Raw genomic sequence first — 23,511 nt, forward strand, 5'->3', positions numbered from 1 at the left:
GCACAAGCAAGCGACGGAGCCCACGGCTACAAGCGACAGCAACTAATATCGAGCTACGACGTCTAGCACTAGTAGCAACACTCGGCACAGCAGCTAGCAAGCAAAATCTACTAACAACCTAGTAGCAAACTACAAGCAGCAGCAACACGCATCAGATAGCTAGCAACATTCGGCAGCAAAATGCATCGCGACATGGGTCAGCAAGCAAAGCAGCGGCAAACGCAAGCAGCAACAACGCAGCAGCGGCAAGGCAAGCACACGGCAACAGCAGCTACACGCACGCTAATGCAACACCACTCGACAGCAGGAGCAGCAGCACAGTGGCAACAGCATGCACATCAGGAGGAGGAGGCCGGCATGGGTCGGCGGCACGGCGACGGCAGCAGGGGTGTGCATCGGCGAGACGCTGCTCCTCGGCTCCATGGGGAGGAGGAGGCCGGCATGGCAGAAGCAGCAGGATGCTAATGTTGGAATTTTGCCTTAGAGGCTATAATAAATATAGTTATTATTATAATTCCTGTACCAAGATAATCGTTTATTATCCATGCTATAATTGTATTGAATGAAGACTTATATATATGTGTGGATACATAGACAAAACACTGTCCCTATCATGCCTCTAGTTGGCTAGCCAGTTGATCAAAGATAGTCAGGGTCTTCTGACTATGTACAAGGTGTTGTTGCTTGATAACTGGATCACGTCATTAGAGAATCACGTGATGGACTAGACCCAAACTAATAGACGTAGCACGTTGATCGTGTCATTTTGTTGCTACTATTTTCTGCGTGTCAAGTATTTGTTCCTATGACCATGAGATCATATAACTCACTGACACCGGAGGAACGCTTTGTGTGTATCAAACATCGCAACGTAACTGGGTGACTATAAAGATGCTCTACAGGTATTTCCGAAGGTGTTCGTTGAGTTAGTATGGATCGAGACTGGGATTTGTCACTCCGTGTGATGGAGAGGTATCTCGGGGCCCACTCGGTAATACAACATCACACACAAGCCTTGCAAGCAATGTAACTTAGTGTAAGTTGCAGGATCTTGTATCATGGAACGAGTAAAGAGACTTGCGAGTAAACGAGATTGAAATAGGTATGCGGATATTGACAATCGAATCTCGGGCAAGTAACATACCGAAGGACAAAGGGAATGACATACGGGATTATATAAATCCTTGGAACTGAGGTTCAAACGATAAGATCTTCGTAGAATATGTAGGATCCAATATGGGCATCCAGGTCCCGCTGTTGGATATTGACCGGGGAGTCACTCGGATCATGTCTACATAGTTCTCGAACCCGCACGGTCTGCACACTTAAGGTTCGACGTTGTTTTATGCGTATTTCAGTTATATGGTTGGTTACCGAATTTTGTTCGGAGTCCCGGATGAGATCACGGACGTCACGAGGGTTTCTGGAATGGTCCGGAAACGAAGATTGATATGTAGGATGACCTCATTTGATTACCGGAAGGTTTTCGGAGTTACCGGGAATGTACCGGGAATGACGAATGGGTTCCAGATGTTCACCGGGGGGCAGCCCACCCCGGGGAAGCCCATAGGCCTTGGGGGTGGCGCACCAGCCCTTGGTGGGCTGGTGGGATAGCCCAAGAAGGCCCTATGCGCCATAATAGAAAATCAAAGTGAAAAGGAAAAAAAGAGGTGGGAAGGAAGAGAAGGACTCCACCTTCCAATCCTAGTTGGACTAGGATTGGAGGAGGAGGACTCCTCCACTTGGTGCGCAGCCCTTGGGGCTCCTTGAGCCTCAAGGCAAGCCTCCCCTCCCTCCTCCTATATATATGGAGCTATGAGGGTTGATTTGACACAACTTTTCCAAGGCAGCCCGACCACATACCTCCACGGTTTTACCTCTAGATCGCGTTTCTGCGGAGCTTGGGCGGAGCCGTGCTGAGATAAGATCACCACCAACCTCCGGAGCGCCATCACGCTGCCGGAGAACTCATCTACCTATCCGTCTCTCTTGCTGTATCAAGAAGGCCGAGATCATCGTCGAGATGTACGTGTGCTGAACGCGGAGGTGCCGTCCGTTCGGCACTAGATCGTGGGACGGTTCGTGGGACGGTTCGCGGGGCGGATCGAGGGACGTGAGGACATTCCACTACATCAACCGCGTTCACTAACGCTTCTGTTGTGCGATCTACAAGGGTACGTAGATCAGAAATCCCCTCTCGTAGATGGACATCACCATGATAGGTCTTCGTGCGCGTAGGAAATTTTTTGTTTCCCATGCGACGTTCCCCAACAATGGCATCATGAGCTAGGTTCATGCGTAGATGTAATCTCGAGTAGAACACAAAAGTTTTTGTGGGAGGTGATGTGCGTCTTGCTGCCCTCCGTAGTCTTTTCTTGATTCCGCGGTATTGTTAGATTGAAGCGGCTTGGACCGACATTACTCGTACGCTTACAAGAGACTGGTTTCATCGCTACGAGTAACTCCGTTGCTCAAAGATGACTGGCAAGTGACGGTTTCTCCAACTTTAGTTGAATCGGATTTGACCGAGGAGGTCCTTGGATAAGGTTAAATAGCAATTCATATATCTCCGTTGTGGTGTTTGCGTAAGTAAGATGCGATCCTACTAGATACCCATGGTCACCACGTAAAACATGCAACAACAAATTAGAGGACGTCTAACTTGTTTTTGCAGGGTATGCTTGTGATGTGATATGGACAACGATGTGATGTGATATATTGGATGTATGAGATGATCATGTTGTAATAGATAATATCGACTTGCACGTCGATGGTACGGCAACCGGCAGGAGCCATAGGGTTGTCTTTAAACTAACGTTTGTGCTTGCAGATGCGTTTACTATATTGCTAGGATGTAGCTTTAGTAGTGATAGCATGAGTAGCAGGACAACCCCGATGGCGACACGTTGATGGAGATCATGATGTGGCGCCGGCGACAAGAAGATCGTGCCGGTGCTTTGGTGATGAAGATCAAGAAGCACGTGATGATGGCCATATCATGTCACTTATGAATTGCATGTGATGTTAATCCTTTTATGCACCTTATTTTGCTTAGAACGACGGTAGCATTATGAGGTGATCTCTCACTAAAATTTTCAAGACGAAATTGTGTTCTCCCCGACTGTGCACCGTTGCTATAGTTCGTCGTTTTGAGACACCACGTGATGATCGGGTGTGATAGACTCAACGTTCACATACAACGGGTGCAAAACAGTTGCACACGCGGAACACTCGGGTTAAGCTTGACGAGCCTAGCCTGTGCAGACATGGCCTCGGAACACATGAGACCAAAAGTTTGATCATGAATCATATAGTTGATATGATTAGTGTAGGGATGCTTACCACTGAAACTATACTCAACTCACGGGATGATCGGACTTGAGCTAGTGTAAGTGGGTCATGAACCACTCAAATGACTAGAGAGATGTACTTTTTGAGTGGGAGTTTAGCAAGTAATTTGATTAAGTTAAACTCTAGTTATCTTGAACATAGTCTAAGTCCACTTTGAATATATTTGTGTTGTAAATCATGGCTCACGCGACAGTCACCTTGAATTTTAATACGTTCCTAGAGAAAGCTAAGTTGAAAGATGATGGAAGCAACTTTGTAGACTGGGCTCATAATCTTAAGTTGATCCTACAAGATGGGAAGAAGGATTATGTCCTTAATGCTGCGCTAGGAGATGAACCACCCGCTACGGCTGACCAAGATGTTAAGAACGCTTGGTTAACACGTAAGGAGGACTACTCAGTAGTTCAATGTGAAGTCTTGTATGGCTTAAAGCCGGGACTTCAACGTCGCTTTGAGCGTCATGGAGCATATGAGATGTTCCAGGAGTTGAAGTTTATCTTTCAGAAGAACGCCCGGATCGAGAATGTATGAGACCTCCGATAAATTCTATGCTTGCAAGATGGAGGAGAATTCGTCTGTCAGTGAACATGTGCTCAAAATGTCGGGGTACTCAAACCGTCTAGCTGAGCTGGGGATTGAACTCCTGCAAGAGGCTATCACTGACAAAATTCTTCAATCACTGCCGCCAAGCTATAAGGGCTTTGTGTTGAACTACAACATGCAAGGGATGAACAAGTCACCCGGCGAGTTGTTTGCGATGCCGAAAGTCGCAGAGTCTGAACTCCGTAAAGAGCATCAAGTGTTGATGGTGAATAAGACCACTAGTTTCAAGAGAAACGGCAAAGGGAAGAAGGGTAATTCAAAGAAGAGTGGCAAGCCTGTTGCCAATCCGACGAAGAAACCCAAAGCTGGACCTAAGCCTGAAACAGAGTGCTACTATTGCAAGGGTATGGGTCACTGGAAGCGCAACTGCCCCAAGTATCTGGCTGATAAGAAGGCGGCCAAAGAAAAATCAGGTATATTTGATATACATGTTATCGATGTGTACTTAACCAGCTCTCGTAGTAGTGCCTGGGTATTCGATACCGGTTATGTTGCTCATATTTGCAACTCGAAACAGGAACTGTGGAATAAGCGGAGGCTGGCAAGAGATGAAGTGACGATGCGCGTGGGAAATGGATCCAAGGTTGATGCAATCGCCGTCGGCACAGTTTCACTTCAGTTACCATCGGGATTAGTTATGAACTTGAATAACTGTTATTTAGTGCCTGCGTTGAGCATGAACATTATATCTGGATCTTGTTTGTTGCGAGACGGTTACTCTTTTAAGTCAGATAATAATGGTTGTTCTATTCCTACGAGTAACATCTTTTATGGTCATGCACCCAATGCGAGAGGATTGTTCATATTGAATCTTGATAGTGATAATACACATATACATAACATTGAGACCAAAAGAGTTAGAGTTAACAATGATAGCGCCAAGTTTTTGTGGCACTGCCGCTTAAGTCATATTAGTGTAAAGCGCATGAAGAAACTCCATACCGATGGACTTTTGGAGTCACTTGACTTTGATTCACTTGACACGTGCGAACCATGCCTCATGGGCAAGATGACTAAAACTCCGTTCTCCGGAACAAAGGAGCGTGCAAGTGACTTGTTGGAAATCATACATACCGATGTGTGTGGTCCGATGAGCGTGGAGGCACGCGGCGGATATCGTTATTTTCTCACCTTCACTGACGATTTGAGTAGATATGGTTATGTCTACTTAATGAAGCACAAGTATGAAACATTTGAAAAGTTCAAGCAATTTCAGAGTGAAGTTGAAAATCATCGTAACAAGAAGATCAAGTTCCTACGGTCTGATCGTGGGGGTGAATATCTGAGTTTCGAGTTTGGTACTCACTTAAGACAATGTGGAATTGTTTCACAGTTGACACCGCCTGGAACACCACAGCGTAATGGTGTGTCTGAATGTCGTAATCGTACTTTATTAGAGAAGGTGTGATCTATGATGTCTCTTACCGATTTGCCGTTATCGTTTTGGAGTTATGCATTAGACAGAGCTGCATTCACTTTAAATAGGGCACCATCAAAATCCGTTGAGACGACACCATACGAACTGTGGTATGGCAAAAGGCCAAAGTTGTCGTTTCTTAAAGTTTGGGGATGTGATGCTTATGTCAAAAAGCTTCAGCCTGAAAAGCTAGAACCCAAAGCGGAAAAGTGCATCTTCATAGGTTACACAAAAGAGACAGTTGGGTACACCTTCTATCTCAAATCCGAGGGCAAAGTGTTTGTTGCTAAAAACGGAGCTTTTCTCGAGAAGGAGTTTCTCTCGAGAGAATTGAGTGGGAGGAAGATAGAACTTGATGAGGTTGTCGAACCTCTCATCCCTCTGGATGGTGGCGCAGGGCAAGGGGAAACCCCTGTCGTTGCGACGCCGGTTGAGGAGGAACTTATTGATGATGAACATGAAACTCCGGTTCAAGTTCCTATCGAACCATGCAGGTCGACGAGACCATGTGCTGCTCCAGAGTGGTACGGTAATCCCGTTTTGTCAATCATGTTGTTAGACAACAATGAACCTGCAAATTATTAAGAAGCAATGGTGGGCCCAGATTCCAACAAATGGCTGGAGGCCATGAAGTCCGAGATAGGATCCATGTATGAAAACAAAGTGTGGACTTTGGAAGTACTACCTGTGGACCGCAAGGCTATTCAGAACAAATGGATCTTTAAGAAGAAGACGGACGCTGACGGTAATGTGACCGTTTATAAAGCTCGACTTGTGGCAAAGGGTTTTTCACAAGTTCAAGGAGTTGACTACGATGAGACATTCTCACCCGTAGCGATGCTTAAGTCAATCAGAATCATGTTAGCAATAGCTGCATTTTTCAATTATGAAATCTGGCAGATGGATGTCAAAACGGCGTTCCTTAACGGTTTCCTTAAGGAAGAGTTGTATATGATGCAACCCGAAGGTTTTGTCGATCCTAAAAATGCTAACAAGGTATGCAAGCTCCAGTGATCCATTTATGGACTGGTGCAAGCATCTCGGAGTTGGAATAAACGCTTTGATGAGGTGATCAAAGCATTTGGGTTTATACAAGTGGTTGGAGAATCTTGTATTTACAAGAAAGTGAGTGGGAGCTCTGTGACGTTTCTAATATTATATGTGGATGACATATTGCTGATTGGAAACAATGTAGAGTTTTTGGAGAGCATAAAGGATTACTTGAATAAAAGTTTCTCTATGAAGGACCTAGGAGAAGTTGCTTACATTCTAGGCATTAAGATCTATAGGGATAGATCGAAACGCATGATAGGACTTTCACAAAGCACATACCTTGATAAAGTTTTGAAAAGGTTCAAAATGGAACAGTCCAAGAAGGGGTTCTTGCCAGTTTTACGAGGTACAAGATTGAGTAAGACTTAGTGCCCAGCAACTGATAAAGATAGAGATCATATGAGCACCGTCCCCTATGCTTCAGCCATAGGATCTATCATGTATGCAATGTTGTGCACTAGACCGGACGTTAGCCTGGCCATAAGTATGGCAGGCAGGTTCCAGAGTAATCCAGGAGTGGATCACTGGACGGCGGTCAAGAATATCCTGAAGTACCTGAAAAGGACTAAGGAGATGTTTCTCGTGTATGGAGGTGACGAAGAGCTCGCCGTAAAGGGTTACGTCAATGCAAGCTTTGACACAGATCCGGACGACTCTAAGTCGCAGACCGGATACGTATTTATTCTTAATGGGGGTGCGGTAAGCTGGTGTAGTTCCAAGCAAAGCGTCGTAGCTGATTCTACATGTGAAGGGGAGTACATGGCTGCCTCGGAGGCGGCTAAGGAGGGTGTCTGGATGAAACAGTTCATGACGGATCTTGGAGTGGTGCCAAGCGCACTGAATCCAATAACCTTGTTCTGTGACAACACGGGTGCCATTGCCTTAGCAAAGGAACCACGGTTTCACAAGAAGACCAGACACATCAAACGGCGCTTCAACCTCATCCGCGACTACGTCGAAGGGGAGGACGTAAATATAGGCAAAGTGCACACGGATCTGAATGTAGCAGCCCCGCTGACTAAATCTCTTCCACGGGCAAAGCATGATCAACACCAGAACTGTATGGGTGTTAGATTTATTACAATGTAATTCGCATGGTGATGTGAGGGCTAGATTATTGACTCTAGTGCAAGTGGGAGACTGTTGGAATTATGCCCTAGAGGCAATAATAAATATAGTTATTATTATAATTCCTGTATCAAGATAATCGTTTATTATCCATGCTATAATTGTATTGAATGAAGACTTATATACATGTGTGGATACATAGACAAAACACTGTCCCTAGCAAGCCTCTAGTTGGCTAGCCAGTTGATCAAAGATTGTCAGGGTCTTCTGACTATGTACAAGGTGTTGTTGCTTGATAACTGGATCACGTCATTAGGAGAATCACGTGATGGATTAGACCCAAACTAATAGGCATAGCATGTTGATCGTGTCATTTTGTTGCTACTGTTTTCTGCGTGTCAAGTATTTGTTCCTATGACCATGAGATCATATAACTCACTGACACCGGAGGAATGCTTTGTGTGTATCAAACGTCGCAACGTAACTGGATGACTATAAAGATGCTCTACAGGTATTTCCGAAGGTGTTCGTTGAGTTAGTATGGATCGAGACTGGGATTTGTCACTCCGTGTGACGGAGAGGTATCTCAGGGCCCACTCAGTAATACAACATCACACACAAGCCTTGCAAGCAATGTAACTCAGTGTAAGTTGCAGGATCTTGTATTACGAAACAAGTAAAGAGACTTGCCAGTAAACGAGATTAAAATAGGTATGCGGATACTGACGAATGAATCTCGGGCAAGTAACATACCCAAGGACAAAGGGAATGACATACGGGATTATATGAATCCTTGGCACTAAGGTTCAAACGATAAGATCTTTGTAGAATATGTAGGATCCAATATGGGCATCCAGGTCCCGCTGTTGGATATTGACCGAGGAGTCACTCGGGTCATGTCTACATAGTTCTCGAACCCGCAGGGTCTGCACACTTAAGGTTCGACGTTGTTTTATGCGTATTTGAGTTATATGGTTGGTTACCGAATGTTGTTCGGAGTCCCGGATGAGATCACGGACGTCACGAGGGTTTCCGGAATGGTCCGGAAACGAGTGACTCCGGAATGGAATGGTCCGGAAACGGACCTCATTTGATTACCGGAAGGTTTTCGGAGTTACCGGGAATGTACCGGGAATGACGAATGGGTTCCAGATGTTCACCGGGGGGGGCAGCCCACCCCGGGGAAGCCCATAGGCCTTGGGGGTGGTGCACCAGCCCTTGGTGGGCTGGTGGGACAGCCCAAGAAGGCCCTATGCGCCATAGATAGAAAATCAAAGAGAAAAGAAAAAAAATAGGTGGGAAGGAAGAGAAGGACTCCACCTTCCAATCCTAGTTGGACTAGGATTGGAGGAGGACTCCTCCTCCCCTTGGTGCGCAGCCCTTGGGGCTCCTTGAGCCTCAAGGCAAGCCTCCCCTCCCTCCTCCTATATATATGGAGCTATTAGGGCTGATTTGAGACAACTTTTCCAAGGCAGCCCGACCACATACCTCCACGGTTTTACCTCTAGATCGCGTTTCTACGGAGCTAGGGCGGATTCCTGCTGAGATAAGATCACCACCAACCTCCGGAGCGCTGTCACGCTGCCGGAGAACTCATCTACCTCTCCGTCTCTCTTGCTGGATCAAGAAGGCTGAGATCATCGTCGAGCTGTACGTGTGCTGAACGCGGAGGTGCCATCCGTTCGGCACTAGATCGTGAGACGGATCGCGGGACGGTTCGTGGGACGGTTCGCGGGGCGGATCGAGGGACGTGAGGACGTTCCACTACATCAACCGCGTTCACTAACGCTTCTGCTGTGCGATCTACAAGGGTACGTAGATCGGAAATCCCCTCTCGTAGATGGACATCACCATGATAAGTCTTCGTGCGCGTAGGAAATTTTTTGTTTCCCATGCGACGTTCCCCAACAGCAAACCGGCGGGGGAGGCGCGGCGAGTTGACGCCATGGCGAGGTCGGGCATGCGGGGCTGGGGACGCGGCGCGGCCGAGGGAGGATTGGCGACGGCAGGTCTCCTGCCGCAGACGGCGGCCGGCGGCGCGCTCGGTTCGAGGGAGGAAAGTTAGGGAGGCGACAGCCATGGCGTGGTTGCGCGGGGACGGGGAGGCGGCGCGGCTGCTCGGGCGACGAGGTTGTAGCATGGCGGCGACGGCATGGGGCTGGGGGCGGCGACTTGGTACGGGAGGAGGGCACGGCGCTGGCAGGAAGAGGGGAATCGGGAGGGAGAGAAGGGGATCGCAGGGGAGGAACGGCGGCGCGAGGGGAGGACGACGTTGGGGGAGCGCGTGCGCTAGGGCAGGGGAGGGGAGGCCTGGGCCTTGGCCGGCCGGGCCTTGGCCTGGGGTCCTCCCCCTTTGGGTTTTTTTTTAACTTTTAAAACAGAAAATTTTAAATAAAGAAAGGCTTTTAACAAAAATAAAATAAAATAAATGCTTTTGACCCCTTTGAAAAAAAAATCCCAACTATAAGAAACAGTTGGGCATTTTTAAAAGAAATAAAATAAAACCTTTTGAAGAATTAAAATTAAAACCCGTTTACAAAAGAATAAAATTCAAACCCCTTTTATAAATAAAAGGGTCTCTAGTTTTTAAAAATAATAAAAGGGAAAAAAATAAAAAAAATAAGGCAAACCCTAGGGGTTGCCCCCACATTTAATAAAATGATTTTTTTAAAAGAAGACGAATCTTTTAAAAGGGGGGTTAAGTCTGAAATCTTTAGCAAACCACAAAAATGAAATAAGAGGGGAGAGAGGGGGAACTACTATCGCTCTACGACTCGGTGAGCACTCGAAGCACACGCACTCAAAACACCACACGCGACAGACGATGCAAGATGCCATGATGCAAACTAAATGATGATGCAACCAACAAAATAAAATAGCCACACGACGGAAACAGAATAAAGGGGGGAATCTTCTGGAACGTCGGTCTCGGGCTGTCACAGACGCCCTCCTTCTGTACCGTGGACGGGAGAAAGTCTCCCTGGATCCACCCTGTCGGCAGCGCAGATCGGACGCTTGGCTTCCTCAATTTCCCACCCTTCTTGGAGCACTCGAGTTGAGTTGTCTTGCTCTTTGTCATTGCTGCAGCAACGAAGACAAACCAAAGAAGCATCTGTGAGACGGAAGTGGGGGAGAAGCAGGGAAGAATCAGATGGAGGCGCTGCCTCAACCCTAACGCTGGCCAGATTTATAGAATCGCCCGAGTGAGTCATCGACTGTTGGACCCCCCAGATCTCTTCCTATCCCGATAACACAGAAGATGTGACGCGTGGAGATAATGATGACGCGATAATCAAGGCGTCGTTGCCCACTTGCCCTGGTTGTTGCGTCATCATCATGCAGCGTGCGGAATCCAAAATTTCGAATCACGTGAAATCCGGACCTGACGAAGTGATCCGTCACATCTCAGGATCTCGTCAGTCACTCGGATTAACTTCAAGTACTTAAATTCACTCCAACGTACTTCGCGATAGAATCGATCAAGGTGAATGACAAAGACTTCAGTCGACACGAAGTTCTATCAAACCCAGAAGTATGTTCAAGATCAGTATGGCTCGACAGAATCCGCATCGACCCCATCCTCACTCGAACCCCGATCCATTCGGGGGCTAATGATGGGGATATGTACCTAGGGTAGGGTCACAAGCCTGACCTAAGTGTCTTACCTAAGGGTACCTCATTATTAGCTGGGAGGTTACAAAGAAGATTCCGACTGGATAGCCATGGCATCTAAAAGTCACTCGGTAAGAAGTCACTTGGAAGATATTCCCCTTCACTCGACAACCAACTTCCACTCGGAAGACACCAGCCAACACAGAAGACCAGAAGCCACCTCCAGGGAGGCCAACGGGCGAGCGTTTGGCTGACGATCATGAATAGCATTAATTACATACATACGTTATCAGTAACATACACCTTTAAACACTATTGATCGAACCCTTAGATGTTGGGGCCTTGATGAGGGGTAGCGCACTCTATATAAGCCACCCCTCCCCTCTGCCACAAGGGTTCGCACCCCCTATAATACACATTCCACACTGCAAGAACTCTCGAGCACTGAGACGTAGGGCTATTACCTCTACGAGAGGGGCCTGAACTCATACATCTTGTGTACAAGCTTGTCGTAGCTAGGTCTCTGCCCTCTCCATTCGTACCCTACGCCTCTATTGTCAGGTTCATTCCCATGATAGTGACTGCCCACGAGGCTCCATTTATGTTTACCCTCAATTTGGCAGGGCACCGCGTCTTGACAGTGATTCCTCTTCTCTGCTTTGGTACGACTGCCACGACACTTTTTGATTTTTTTTCGTGCCTTGTAGCACCTAAACTCGTCTCTGCTGTACTGCCCAGTTTCTTTTACATTCCTATGGTATTATGTGTTTATGGAAAATCTATTTAACAGTACATAGCTCTGGTAGTATTTCCTAACATCTTCAAATGAACTGAATCTTTGTCCAAGATAAGGTGGCTGCGTTATTATGAGTTCAGGCTGCTTTTCTTCTTCTCCCATTTACATTTCGTCATCAGTTTCATCACTCAGAACTTCAGTATATGTGGTTAACACATCTGTTTGGACGTTGCTCATGCTCGTGTGGGCTGGTGTGCTTGTTGTCGTTGCTGCATTGATGGCCTGACACGGTCCCAACATTGTTTGTGACACGCTCGTTGACCAGCTCGTGGAATTTCTTTCTGTGTGATGAGAGTTGCCTTCAGCAGCCATGCCCGGGATGCCGTTGAACGTTGTTATAGCTCATGCAATTTTTTTATCAAGTAAGTTCACAATCAGTATTATTGAATGGCAACTTCTTTAAGATCACCTATGGAAAATGCATTGGTTAATAAACCACGACAACTGCATTTGATGCCATTAGTCAACATGCGGGTGTCCACAAAAATTTGCTGCTACATTGAATTGACATACGACAACTTTAGTTGTTTTCATGCGGCAAAATTAGATAACCATAAGTGTATTCAACTGAAAGTGGAGTCTTGAAAACATGGCAACTTTCATCCTACTGTACATGCCACTATGTATTTTTGATATGTTGTGGCATATGCGGCTGGCCATCCATGGCAACTATAGCTGGCATGCATTGACAACTGCAGTTGGCAAGGCTTGACAATTGCAGTTGCACAAGGATGGAAAATATAAGATGAGCATCCTTGTCAACTACAATTTTAGCATCCACTAGCAAGTGCAGTCCAGCAAAAAACATGATATTTGCATTTAAGCACAAATGACAACTACAGTCACACAATACTTGGCAACTGCAGTTGTTCATACATGGCAAGTGCAGCTGCTCAAACATGGCAAGTGCAGCTGCTCATACATGGCAACTACATCTGTTCATGCATGGCAACTGTTCACAAGTGGTAGTGAATTTTCACTACACAACTTGTTTATTCATTACTGACAAAATATTACAGTTGTCATTCACTACTTTCATTTTGGTGCAACACCCACTATAGTTGCCATGCTCAAACAGTTTTCCACACAATGCATTATGTGCGAGCAATTTTTTTCCTTTTCTCACCTGTGACAGATGTTGATAGCAGGACTACAGATGTCAGCTGTTGCCACACGCTGGTCGATGCTCGTGCATATTGAAAATTTGTACGTTTGTCAGTTCATGACTCCAGATTCTTTTGTTTGTTGCCACACCAATTTGTTTGCATGTTTATTCTTTTTGGTGTCACCATACCTTGAGTTGCGAAATTCACTTCTTCGAATTGGTGTGCTCTGTCTGCATTACCGATAGCTTGAAGTGGGGCAACTTGCCATGAGATACCCATGTTCATGCCAATGTAATCAAATATGTTATTTTTACATAACCAGTACACCCTATATGGCACGTGTAGTTTCATATGTCTTGGCAACTGCACATGTCCAACATGCCAACCTACAGTGGGCTAGTCATGATTGTTGCAGTTGACTTGAGATGGCCAGTACAGCTAAGCATGCAATGGCAAGTATAGTTTGAGCATACATGGAAAATGCATAACAACCACACCAGCAAATGCCAAGTATAGTTTGAGCATACATTGCAAATGCATAACAACCACACCGGTAAATGGCAAGTATAGTTTGAGCATACATGGAAAATGCATAACAACCGCACCGACAAGTATAATTCTCTAATACCTTGGTTCTCCATTTGTCTTAGTTGAAACTGCTGCCTTGCGTCTGCAATGCGGGTCATCCCCTGTGGTGTAGTTTCCCATGGCTCTCCCGCTGGTGCAGATGTACCGTCGTAACCTGCAAACATGTCAATAAAAAATGTAAAACGGATTGCCATTCTTTCATTCCAACAAACAATCCAAGTAGAACTTGTTTACATTTTTCACACATCCCTACCTATGTTTGCATATTGTTGCATCAGTGGTAGTAGCGGGCCTGCTGATATTAGTTCGCCATACTCCAGTGCATCCCAAGGGGGCGCTTGTGGCTGCCCTGAAAACCAAGAATTAGTTCCATCTCCAGGGTACATTTTGGTCCCCTCCCTGTTTTTCAATACCTGCACAACAATCAATCACGACATGAATGAGTATGCAGTAGCCTAATCCATAAGCAAAATGGCAAGATTATTGCATTATTGGCATAGACCCCTAGCATGGCATGGTAACTGCAACATTTATAGTCACCCATCTATTTTTTTTGGCAATGCATGCATGTGCATGGTTGTTGTTCAATCTGCCTGTCAACTACCATGGAAATTGACGGCAACTGCCAACAAAGTTGGATGGCAACTACTTTTCATTCCATCTCCCCCGAGAAGTTATTCAGCTATGCCCTGCTCCTCCATACACAACTATTGCAACTAAATCCGTAGCAAGGCGGCAAGTACCAGCAAAGTTGGATGGTAATTTTTTTCCTTGCTAAGAGTTCAGTCTGATTACAACCTCGAAAATTCCAACTCCACATGCCAATCTATGGCACATGGTGCGTAACTACTCTGGCATGGATCTACTTTTCGGCAACTGTCCATTGCTGCTCTAGGGTTCCGGTTGCCATGGCAAATTCGGACGCATGATGGCCGTTTACGAGTTCATTTTCAGGGAAGGACAGACTAAAATGACCAGATCGCACATGGGTTGCATACGTGTTCTTGGTCCAGCAGCCGCTAGATTTGTTCTAGCATTGTTGCCATGGCAACCAAGATGCACGAGGTAGATCGGGAGGTGGGAGACGGCTGAGTGGATCGAAAGATGGGGAAGAGAAATTCTTGCTTGCGGGTTGGTGGATGGGAAGCCCGGAAGTGGAGGCAGCGCGATGGTAAATCAGGTCGTGCGGGCGACCGGTCCAGCCACCGGACATGCGGGCTACAGGTTGAGACGTCCGAAAGTACGCGTGCGGATGGGTCTGGATGGATACCATGGCACCTTCTACCCGCGCCAAGAAAACAGAGAAGCAATAGAATATGTCATGTTTCCGGGTAACGTTGACCATTTACTACCCGCAAAAAATAAATATTGTCAGTTTACTAGTCTACTAGTGTAAAATGCAGAGACGAAGCGAAATTGGAGACGAAGATTCTATTCGCCTCTCTCTCTCTCTCTTCCCCTTTTCCTCGTAGTGGTCTCGTTACTTCCGCCTCCCCCCACCATCCCCCACCCCTCCGAGACGCCCCCTTTTCCGCGCTCCCGGCTCTTCGGCGTGCCGCACTACCCCAAGACGGCGACGAGGAACCTAGGTGAAGAACACAGAAGAATTCGCGTGTTCTTTGATCGATTGATGAGTGGAAGGCCGCAGCGGCGGCGACGACGATGAGGGCGGATCTCAGCACCATCCAGCAGACTCTCACGCCAGAGGCGGCGGCGGCGCTGGCGCAAGCCATGGACGAGGCAGCTCGACGGAGGCACGTGACCACCACGCCGCTCCACGTCGCCGCTGCGCTGCTCGCGGCGCCGGCTAGCGTGCTGCGCCAGGCCTGCGCGCGGGCCGTGGCCGCGGGAGGCGCTGCCGCCGCCTCTGGTGGCGCCGGAGCGCACCCCCTCCACTGCCGCGCTCTTGAGCTCTGTTTCTCTGTCGCGCTCGACAGGTTGCCTGCCTTTGCGGGGGCCGCGCTTGGAGGCGGGGCCGCTGCTCCTCCCGTTTCCAACGCGCTCGTTGCGGCTCTCAAGCGCGCGCAGGCCCAACAACGGCGGGGCTGCCCTGAGACGGCACAGCAGCCGCTCCTCGCCGTTAAGGTGGAGCTCGAGCAGCTCGTGCTCTCCATCCTCGACGACCCTTCGGTCAGCCGCGTCATGCGCGAGGCGTCCTTCTCATCTGCTACCGTGAAGAACACCATCGAACAGTCTCTCACCTCACCCTCCCCTTCGTCTTCCACCGCAGCGTGTAGTCCTGTGCCGACACCAACCCCCTTCTCCCCATCCCCTTCCTCTCTTTTGCGCGCTGGCACCACCAACGCATATATCAACCCTCGGCTGGCGGCAGCGGCCGCTGGAGCCGGCTGCGGGGATGATGCGCGCAAGGTTCTTGACGTCATGCTCAAGCCAGCGCGCCGCAACCCGGTTATCATTGGAGACTCCGGACCAGACATGGTGCTGAAGGAGGCAATTCGAAGAATCCCAACGGCCAGCTCCCCTTCCCTCGCTGCAGCCAAGATCCTGCATCTGGAGGCGGAACTCGCCAAGCTTGCTGGCGACAAGGTGGCGATGGCGGAGAGGATCGGGAAGCTGGGCGCCGTAGTCGAGAGGCTCGTTGGTGAGCACGGCGGGGTAATTCTTGACCTCGGGGACCTGAAGTGGATGGTGGAAGGCCCTGCCGCGCCGTCGTCGGAGGGGGCCAAGGCGGCCGTTGCTGAGATGGGGCGTCTGATCAGGCGTTTCGGGCGCGGTGAAGTGTGGGCCGTCGCCACTGCAGCGTGCGCCACGTACCTCCGGTGTAAGATCTATCACCCGGGGATGGAGGATGAATGGGATCTCCAAGCCATGCCGATCGCCGGCAGCACGCCTCTTGCTGGAGCTGCTCTGAGGTGCGTCCGCGTTGGTGTTCTGATTATTTGTTAGATCTAACATGTCTGATATTGTTAATTTCCTTGTTCATTTGATTACTGCTTAGTCATGCTGAACCAAATTATTACTTACTCTGCAATTCCAGCTGATATTTTTTGGATGATGGAAAACTCTGATATGATGAACAAACAGGTTTTTAGTTTAGTGCAGTTGGCGCTGCTCAATAAACATTATTGCATTTTTGTGTTGTAGTGGTAGCCTTGTAGTGTCACTCATTATAGTTCAGTTCCACAGAGTAACGAGTTACTAAATTTTGTTAGGCCTGGAAGCAGTGGAACTCTCAGCAACTCGGTGAGGATGTTATCACCAAGGCCCCGGCCTTCGCCAGCGACACCAACGGCTCTCCGATGGCCGCCAGGTGGTGGCCTTACTCAGATGGTGAAGCCAGCCATGTGCATGCTCTGCAAAGGTGGTTATGAGCGTGAACTCACTAAACATGCAGCGGAGCGGACGGCAGTATCGGTCCCTAAGGCTGCCAACACTAGTTTGCCGCATTGGCTGCAGCAGACCAATGATCAAAATCAGGTGTGTGTGTTCTTTTCCATGTTTAATCTTGACAAAGCCAATTCTTATTCTATCGAAAACCTGATTGATATATCCTTCTCTTTTTGTACAGTCTAAGGCACAAGAGTTGAAATGGAAAAGGAGCACGGGCGAGCTTGAGAAGAAATGGCGTGAGACCTGTGCCCATATCCACTTGACCCATGCTGGAGCGCCAGCACTCTCCGTGCCTTTAGCCTCGTCCGGAACATGTCCACGTGTTGAGGTCAAATTGCCTATTGCAAGGGGTGCTGCTATTCAGACTGTTAAGATGAACACTAACCAGGATAAGCCAGCATCCAGCCCGATGGTTGACCTTCGCAAGAGCCCACCAAGAAGCCCAGTGAAAACTGATCTTATGCTTGGTCGCTTGGACGCTGCCGTCAATCCTACAATCGATAAAGAGCGGAAGGAAAATTATGAGGGACTAACTGCCCTGCAGAAGGCTAAGATAGCTAGAATTTCAGATATTGATTCCTTCAAAAGGCTCATCAAGGGGCTGACAGAGAAGGTTAGCTGGCAGTCTGACGCAGCTTCAGCCATTGCTGCTGTTGTTGTACAATGCCGATCTGGAAGTGAGAAGCGTCGGACCCTTCGAACAAGAGGTGACATATGGCTCATGTTTGTTGGCCCTGATAAGGCAGGTAAGCGGAAAATGGTGAACGCGTTGTCTGAGCTGATGGCGAACACGAGACCAGTGATTGTGAACTTTGGTGGTGACTCCGAATTGGGAAGTACTAAGAATGATGGACTGAACATGGGTTTCTGGGGTAAAACTGCACTTGATCGGGTCACTGAGGCAGTTCGGCAGAACCCATTCTCAGTAATTGTTCTGGAATGCATTGATCGATTGGACACAGTTGTTCGTGGAAAGATCAAGCGGGCAATAGAGACTGGTCGTCTGCCGGACTCTCGTGGACGTGAGGTCAGCCTTGGTAATGTCATCTTTGTTCTTACTACCAATTGGGTACCTGATGAACTTAAAGGACCAGACGTTGAGTCTTTGCTACAAGCTGAACTAAGAATGTTGGAGATAGCAGGCTCTAGTTGGCAGCTAGAGCTCTCGATTGGGGACAAGCAGGCCAAGCACCGAGCAGATTGGCTGTGTGATGATGTTCGCCCTGCAAAGGTGCCCAAAGAATTGTCCAGTAGCCATGGTTTGTCGCTTGACCTCAATTTGGCCGTTGGTGCCTTGGATGACACCGAGAGTTCACATAATTCTAGTGATATCTCAGTGGAGCAAGAGCAAGAGAAAGGGCAGCTTGCAGTACTGTGTTCGACGCCTGCCCCTGACTGTGATCTATTGGAACTCATTGACGATGCCATTGTGTTTCGGCCGGTTGACTTTAACCCATTTAGGAAGACTATTAGAGATTGCATATCAGCAAAATTTGAATTGGTCATTGGGAGCATCAACTCATTCAGAATCGATGAAGATGCCATTGACCATATGGTTAGCAGCGTCTGGCTAACCGATGAGAGGTTAGAGGACTGGGCTGAAGAAGTAATTATGCCAAGCATTGCGCGATTGTGGCACAACGTGAAGCATGACAGCGCACGTGCTGTCGTCCGCCTCGCATTAGTTGCGGAAGAGGCGTTGCCAAGGTGGTGTGAGGGAAGGGAAGGGCTACCAGCGACAGTAACAATCACCATTGATGGAATGTAGAGGGCATTTGAGAAAGTAAATTCTTTGTACGTAGATATGTAAATACTTTGGATATCTTCTGCTATATGCTGGGGTGGGGGGTGGGGGGACTATGGGAAGCACATAGGACTACCAAATAGGCAGGAGGTTATAGATTTTATAACACCCAAATATGTGGTCTATAGTTTCGATAATATTTGTAGTTATGTTCCTTGGAAAGAAAATATATATTTTATTATACTATCTTCTAATGTTGCGAAGGTTGATATGTAGAGGCAATAAAGGAAGTAAATAAATACTGAACTCGCTATGTTTTTCTTGGCCCTGAAATCTAATCCGCTGGAATTGGTGCTTGCAATGCATGTCTTCCAGTCATTAGTCAAGTTTCATAGATGTTAATACATCGAACAAATGTTAATTTCATCTTTTACCTCTTAGTTTCACATTTGTGAAGGGAACCCTGTACATAATAAACCTTTGGTTTACCGGATATAGAGAAATCTCTGTAAGTTTTTACCCGTTTCAAACTTCTCTATATATTAACTTTTCTGTTATACTTTCTGTAAATGTATTGTTGTGTTTCTTTCCTGCCTTTGAAAGTCTATGGACGAATCTCAAATCTTCTTATTTACTTTTTAACTTCCTCTGGGCTCATAATGTCAAACCTACACATGTTCATCTGATTGGATTGGTGCCTAGTGTAAAGTACTCCCTTCGTACAATAATATATAACATTTTAGTAGTTCATTTAAGCTGATAAAACGTCATATATTATGATACGAAGATAGTATATATCTATTCATGACGTGGAGAAACATGACCCTTAAATTAGCCAAAGTTTCTTTGCCCATTTTAATAATATTTCTATTTTGTTCGGTTGTCCTTTTTGCACATCGTTTTCATGATTGTAATCAGACATGAATCTTCCCCATACCGTGGTCCTTATCGAACCCCGCTTTCACAAATTTGCCGAAACTTTATAAATGATAATTCATTGCCACATATCCCTCGGTTTCTCATGACTTTGCTCTATGATAACTTTTCGCACTAGATACCTATTCTTTTTTTCTTCCTCTATGTAACATGTTAAAGGTTGACCATACCAATCACTATCACTTGTCATTGCTATTGCGAAGCTTTGTGGTGTGTACTCTTGTTTCTTGCTTCTTCCGCTCTACCTCTTGTATCATCAAAAGATTATAGTTGATGAAAAATCCAAAAGATGTGTTGCTGTATTGTGTTTTGTTTCTATGGGACATCGGGTCAGTTAGGTGGCTCCCTGCCAGAAAGCTTAACCACCCCTATTAAAAAAATTGTGGCAAGATGTGCTCCCCCCCCCCCCCCCCCCCCCTACCCCACCCCCAAACAAAGGAAGCTTTTGGTCTATAAACCAAATGTCCACTTTTTTGGCCTAACAGCAGGCCCGTGTTGATGTGGCTGATCACCAACCCGCAACAACTTGGAAACATTCCATGCTTATTTATAATATATACGATCTCAATCTTGTTGCCACTTCTGAGGCATTTTTTCAATAGAATCTTTTGCCTGAGTCACAGCGAAATGGTATCCTGAAAATTCAATAGTAAGAATCCTTTTCCACGCGATGGAGTATGGATGAACTTGACAATTCATTTTACTTAAGGAAAATATATTAATATCGTGAAGATATCAACTACATTAAAACTGTGCATCAACAAGATGTCTTAAAGACATCTAGGATGCACACAACCCGCAAAATATATAAAAAACAAAGGTAAAAAAATAAATAAAGATGTGGCCAAAGTGATCAACTTCTCTAGCAGCAGCACACAAACCATCATGAAAGACAACATTGGAAAAACATAAACGGTCTCCAAAAGCGAGGCCTTCAAAAAGAAAACAATGCATAAATATCATCGTCGTCCGATCCAAGATCATAGGTTTTCATCCTAAAGAAAGACTGAGCTCTAAAAACAATGCCTTCAATAAGGCAATTGTCAGGCACAACCAACGAAGGTCGGACCTTAGGTTTTCACCTCGAAAGTCATGGCTCGACACTCGAGAAGTGCCATAAAAAATGAAATCATCCAATGCTGCCACCCGCACTTGTCACTGCTGCTTCTGAAAGTTATGAAATACCTCACATACTCCATCGCCTCTAAGGCCCCCTCTGCCTAACTGATCCTCCGATCTCAGCCATCATGACTTTCTTTGCCATTGTATATGTCATGGAAATCAAAATACCGACATGTCCCATGATGTTAAACAACCAACACACCTTTGTGCCACGCCCTCATGGAGCCACATCAGCTGATATGGACGCATAAGACTGTATCCTATCCGATCCTGATATTCTTGGGCAAGACCTCCAACAATAGTTCCGAAACAAGTCGACGATTAGATTGAAGAGGACCGTCATGCAGATCGTTGCCGTGATGGGATAAGAAGGACCATCAACCCGCCGACGCGATCGCCGACGCGATCGCCGCCACATCAGAGGACACCAGCCCGCTCTGCCCACAGCCGTAGCACCACCACCGACGGCTCAGTAGCAAGGCACCATATCCACATTCAGATCTGAAGGAGGAATACTCTCAAATCAAACATCTGATCGAGACGTTCGTTGATCTGATTAGATGCGACTGCCACGAAGAGCATCACCATCGAAATCTGCAATGATGTCGAGAATTTGCAACGACCATTGTCGATCCCGCGGTCCGTCCATGGCACAGTCCATACCATCCTGAGGCCTCGGGAATCTCTTTCTATCCATGTGTTTCAAAACCTTCATCGGAAGAATAGTGAAAGCAAAGCCTCGGGAATTTGAGAGGATTGGGTGGAACAAAGGGATTCACCTAATCCGCTGGAATCCCTCCCTCTTAAAACCTGAAGAACATCGCTGCACAACAAATCTTGGGCGCTGCCCCGGCTCCACGACGAGAACCCCAGTGAGCAGCAACGCCCAGATCGGGCCATGGAAGCCGTCGAGACGCAGATTCCAAATCAGTCTATGGAAGCAGCCGAGCACAACAGACAAGGTCAGGCCCCACCAGCTGTCACACCTTCCTAACGTCGAGCGTCGTAGAAGCAGGTGCATCATACAGGAGACCATCGATCTGAGGTGCCAAGCGATCGCATCACCCACCAACACAGACACCACACATCTGAGGTGCCAAGGATCCCGCCGTCACCGACCATCGGCAGGCTTTGCACGGCAGTGCAAGCCAGCGGCGGCGAGAGGGAGGCGCCGAGGAAGGGTAACTCGCGCCCGTGATCTAGTTCCGCCCGGGCCGCACGCGGAGGTGACGCAGGCGTCCGTACTAGATTTTTTTAATATTAGGCGGTCTTTTAAGTATGAGTAGTAAGATTTTTAGTCATGCTTATGAACCAAGCCTAGTCCTTAATAACTGCATGAGTACTAGGAGAGCCTGGTCCTCACGAATAAATAGGAACCTAAATTGGCCTCCTTGAGGATCCAAACCCAGGTATTGGGTTTGTACATCCACTCCCTCAACCAGTTGAGCTAGGCTTACTCCTCGTTGACAATTTATAAGTGATGGGTCTACTTATTAGAGTGATTAAGTATGTCCGCCTAGAGTACACCATCGATTTTTCATGGTTCTTTTAATCACTCTAGTTGTCCTTCAATAGGAAAATCCAGTATGCTCTGAGCACATCTGCTCTTTATACGTGGATCGCTTGGTTGCTCTTAGATTGATGAAAGTACTAGAAGTGAAAGCGCACTTCACCGTGCCGTCTGGTTTATGCTAATCTTTTTTAGTATATGTAGGACATTTTCTTTCATTGAAGTGGGATAAATAACAAATAAAATACGTACTATTTACAAAGAAAACAAAACATGAAGTCATAATCAGTCAAGCAATGTCAACACCAACATCATGTCATATATGTACTTGACATGAGAGCAACACATATAGTATCATGAGAGCATGATGGAGTTGTTAATGCATGGAGATATACAGTTACGACCGATGAAGGCAAGTGCTCGTTATTTGAAGTGTGAGAGTTCATATTTACTAGCCAAGCCAGATTCTCGCATTCAAAGGTACACCAAGATAATTTTTGCCACAATTGAAATATCAGGCCTACATAATTAGGATCTATAAACCTTCCAAAAAATATTCATAGTTCATGGCTTCAGGATTCCATTCTTGTCAGATTTTGCGATCGCTTGGTGGTCGATATTCCTTCCAAACATCATATATGTGACAACAATCAATGGTGTTTTTGTGCTGAAGGAAATAAGAGATTCTTGAGGAATTCATTCCAAATATATCAATCGTATGTACCTTCTCATACAAAACATGATCCTGAATTAAGTCAATTCAGTTTGGCAAACATAGCACTCGTCTTCTGTTTTTCACCTATAATCAGTATTGGCATTTCCAAATAATTTGGCATGGTTTAATATAAAGCTAAACAATATAAAATTGTGTATATTTCCAGCTTGTGATACTGATTTGTTATGGTATATAAACATGAGCGTCACCTAGCTTGTGTTGCTAGTTTGCCACACTACAACATGACCAATGTAGTTTAATGACAACTATTACAGAGAGCGAGAGATGCCGCTGCTAGAGACATGACCGGATAATTCAACATGTGACCTCTACATCCACCCCATTCTTGCATAAGAGAATCATCCATGTGTTATGAGTTTCAAATAGCAAGAATAGATGTATGATTTCTAAGTACAAGTGTTAGTGAAGAATAGATAACTCTGAAGCAAGCTTGCATATCTGTAGTTATGTTTTTTCAAATAAAAAGGCACATATTCAATTTTATTTCTACCATGGACACCTAACTGTACTAGTAACCA

At 46.6% G+C, this 23,511-nt stretch overlaps 1 protein-coding gene across 1 annotated transcript; it reads left to right on the top strand.

Annotated features, from left to right (window-relative positions):
* The first annotated feature begins 15,070 nt into the window (after positions 1-15,070).
* On the top strand, positions 15,071-18,995 carry LOC123409852 (protein SMAX1-like). The gene is made up of 3 exons (XM_045102721.1): positions 15,071-16,467; positions 16,768-17,032; positions 17,124-18,995. The coding sequence occupies exons 1-3, from the start codon at positions 15,257-15,259 to the stop codon at positions 18,711-18,713; spliced, it is 3,066 nt and encodes a 1,021-aa protein (XP_044958656.1). The 5' UTR covers positions 15,071-15,256; the 3' UTR covers positions 18,714-18,995.
* The last annotated feature ends 4,516 nt before the right edge of the window (positions 18,996-23,511 follow it).

The sequence above is a fragment of the Hordeum vulgare genome, chromosome 7H, assembly GCF_904849725.1.
Source record: "Hordeum vulgare subsp. vulgare chromosome 7H, MorexV3_pseudomolecules_assembly, whole genome shotgun sequence".
Classification (NCBI taxonomy): Eukaryota; Viridiplantae; Streptophyta; class Magnoliopsida; order Poales; family Poaceae; genus Hordeum; species Hordeum vulgare.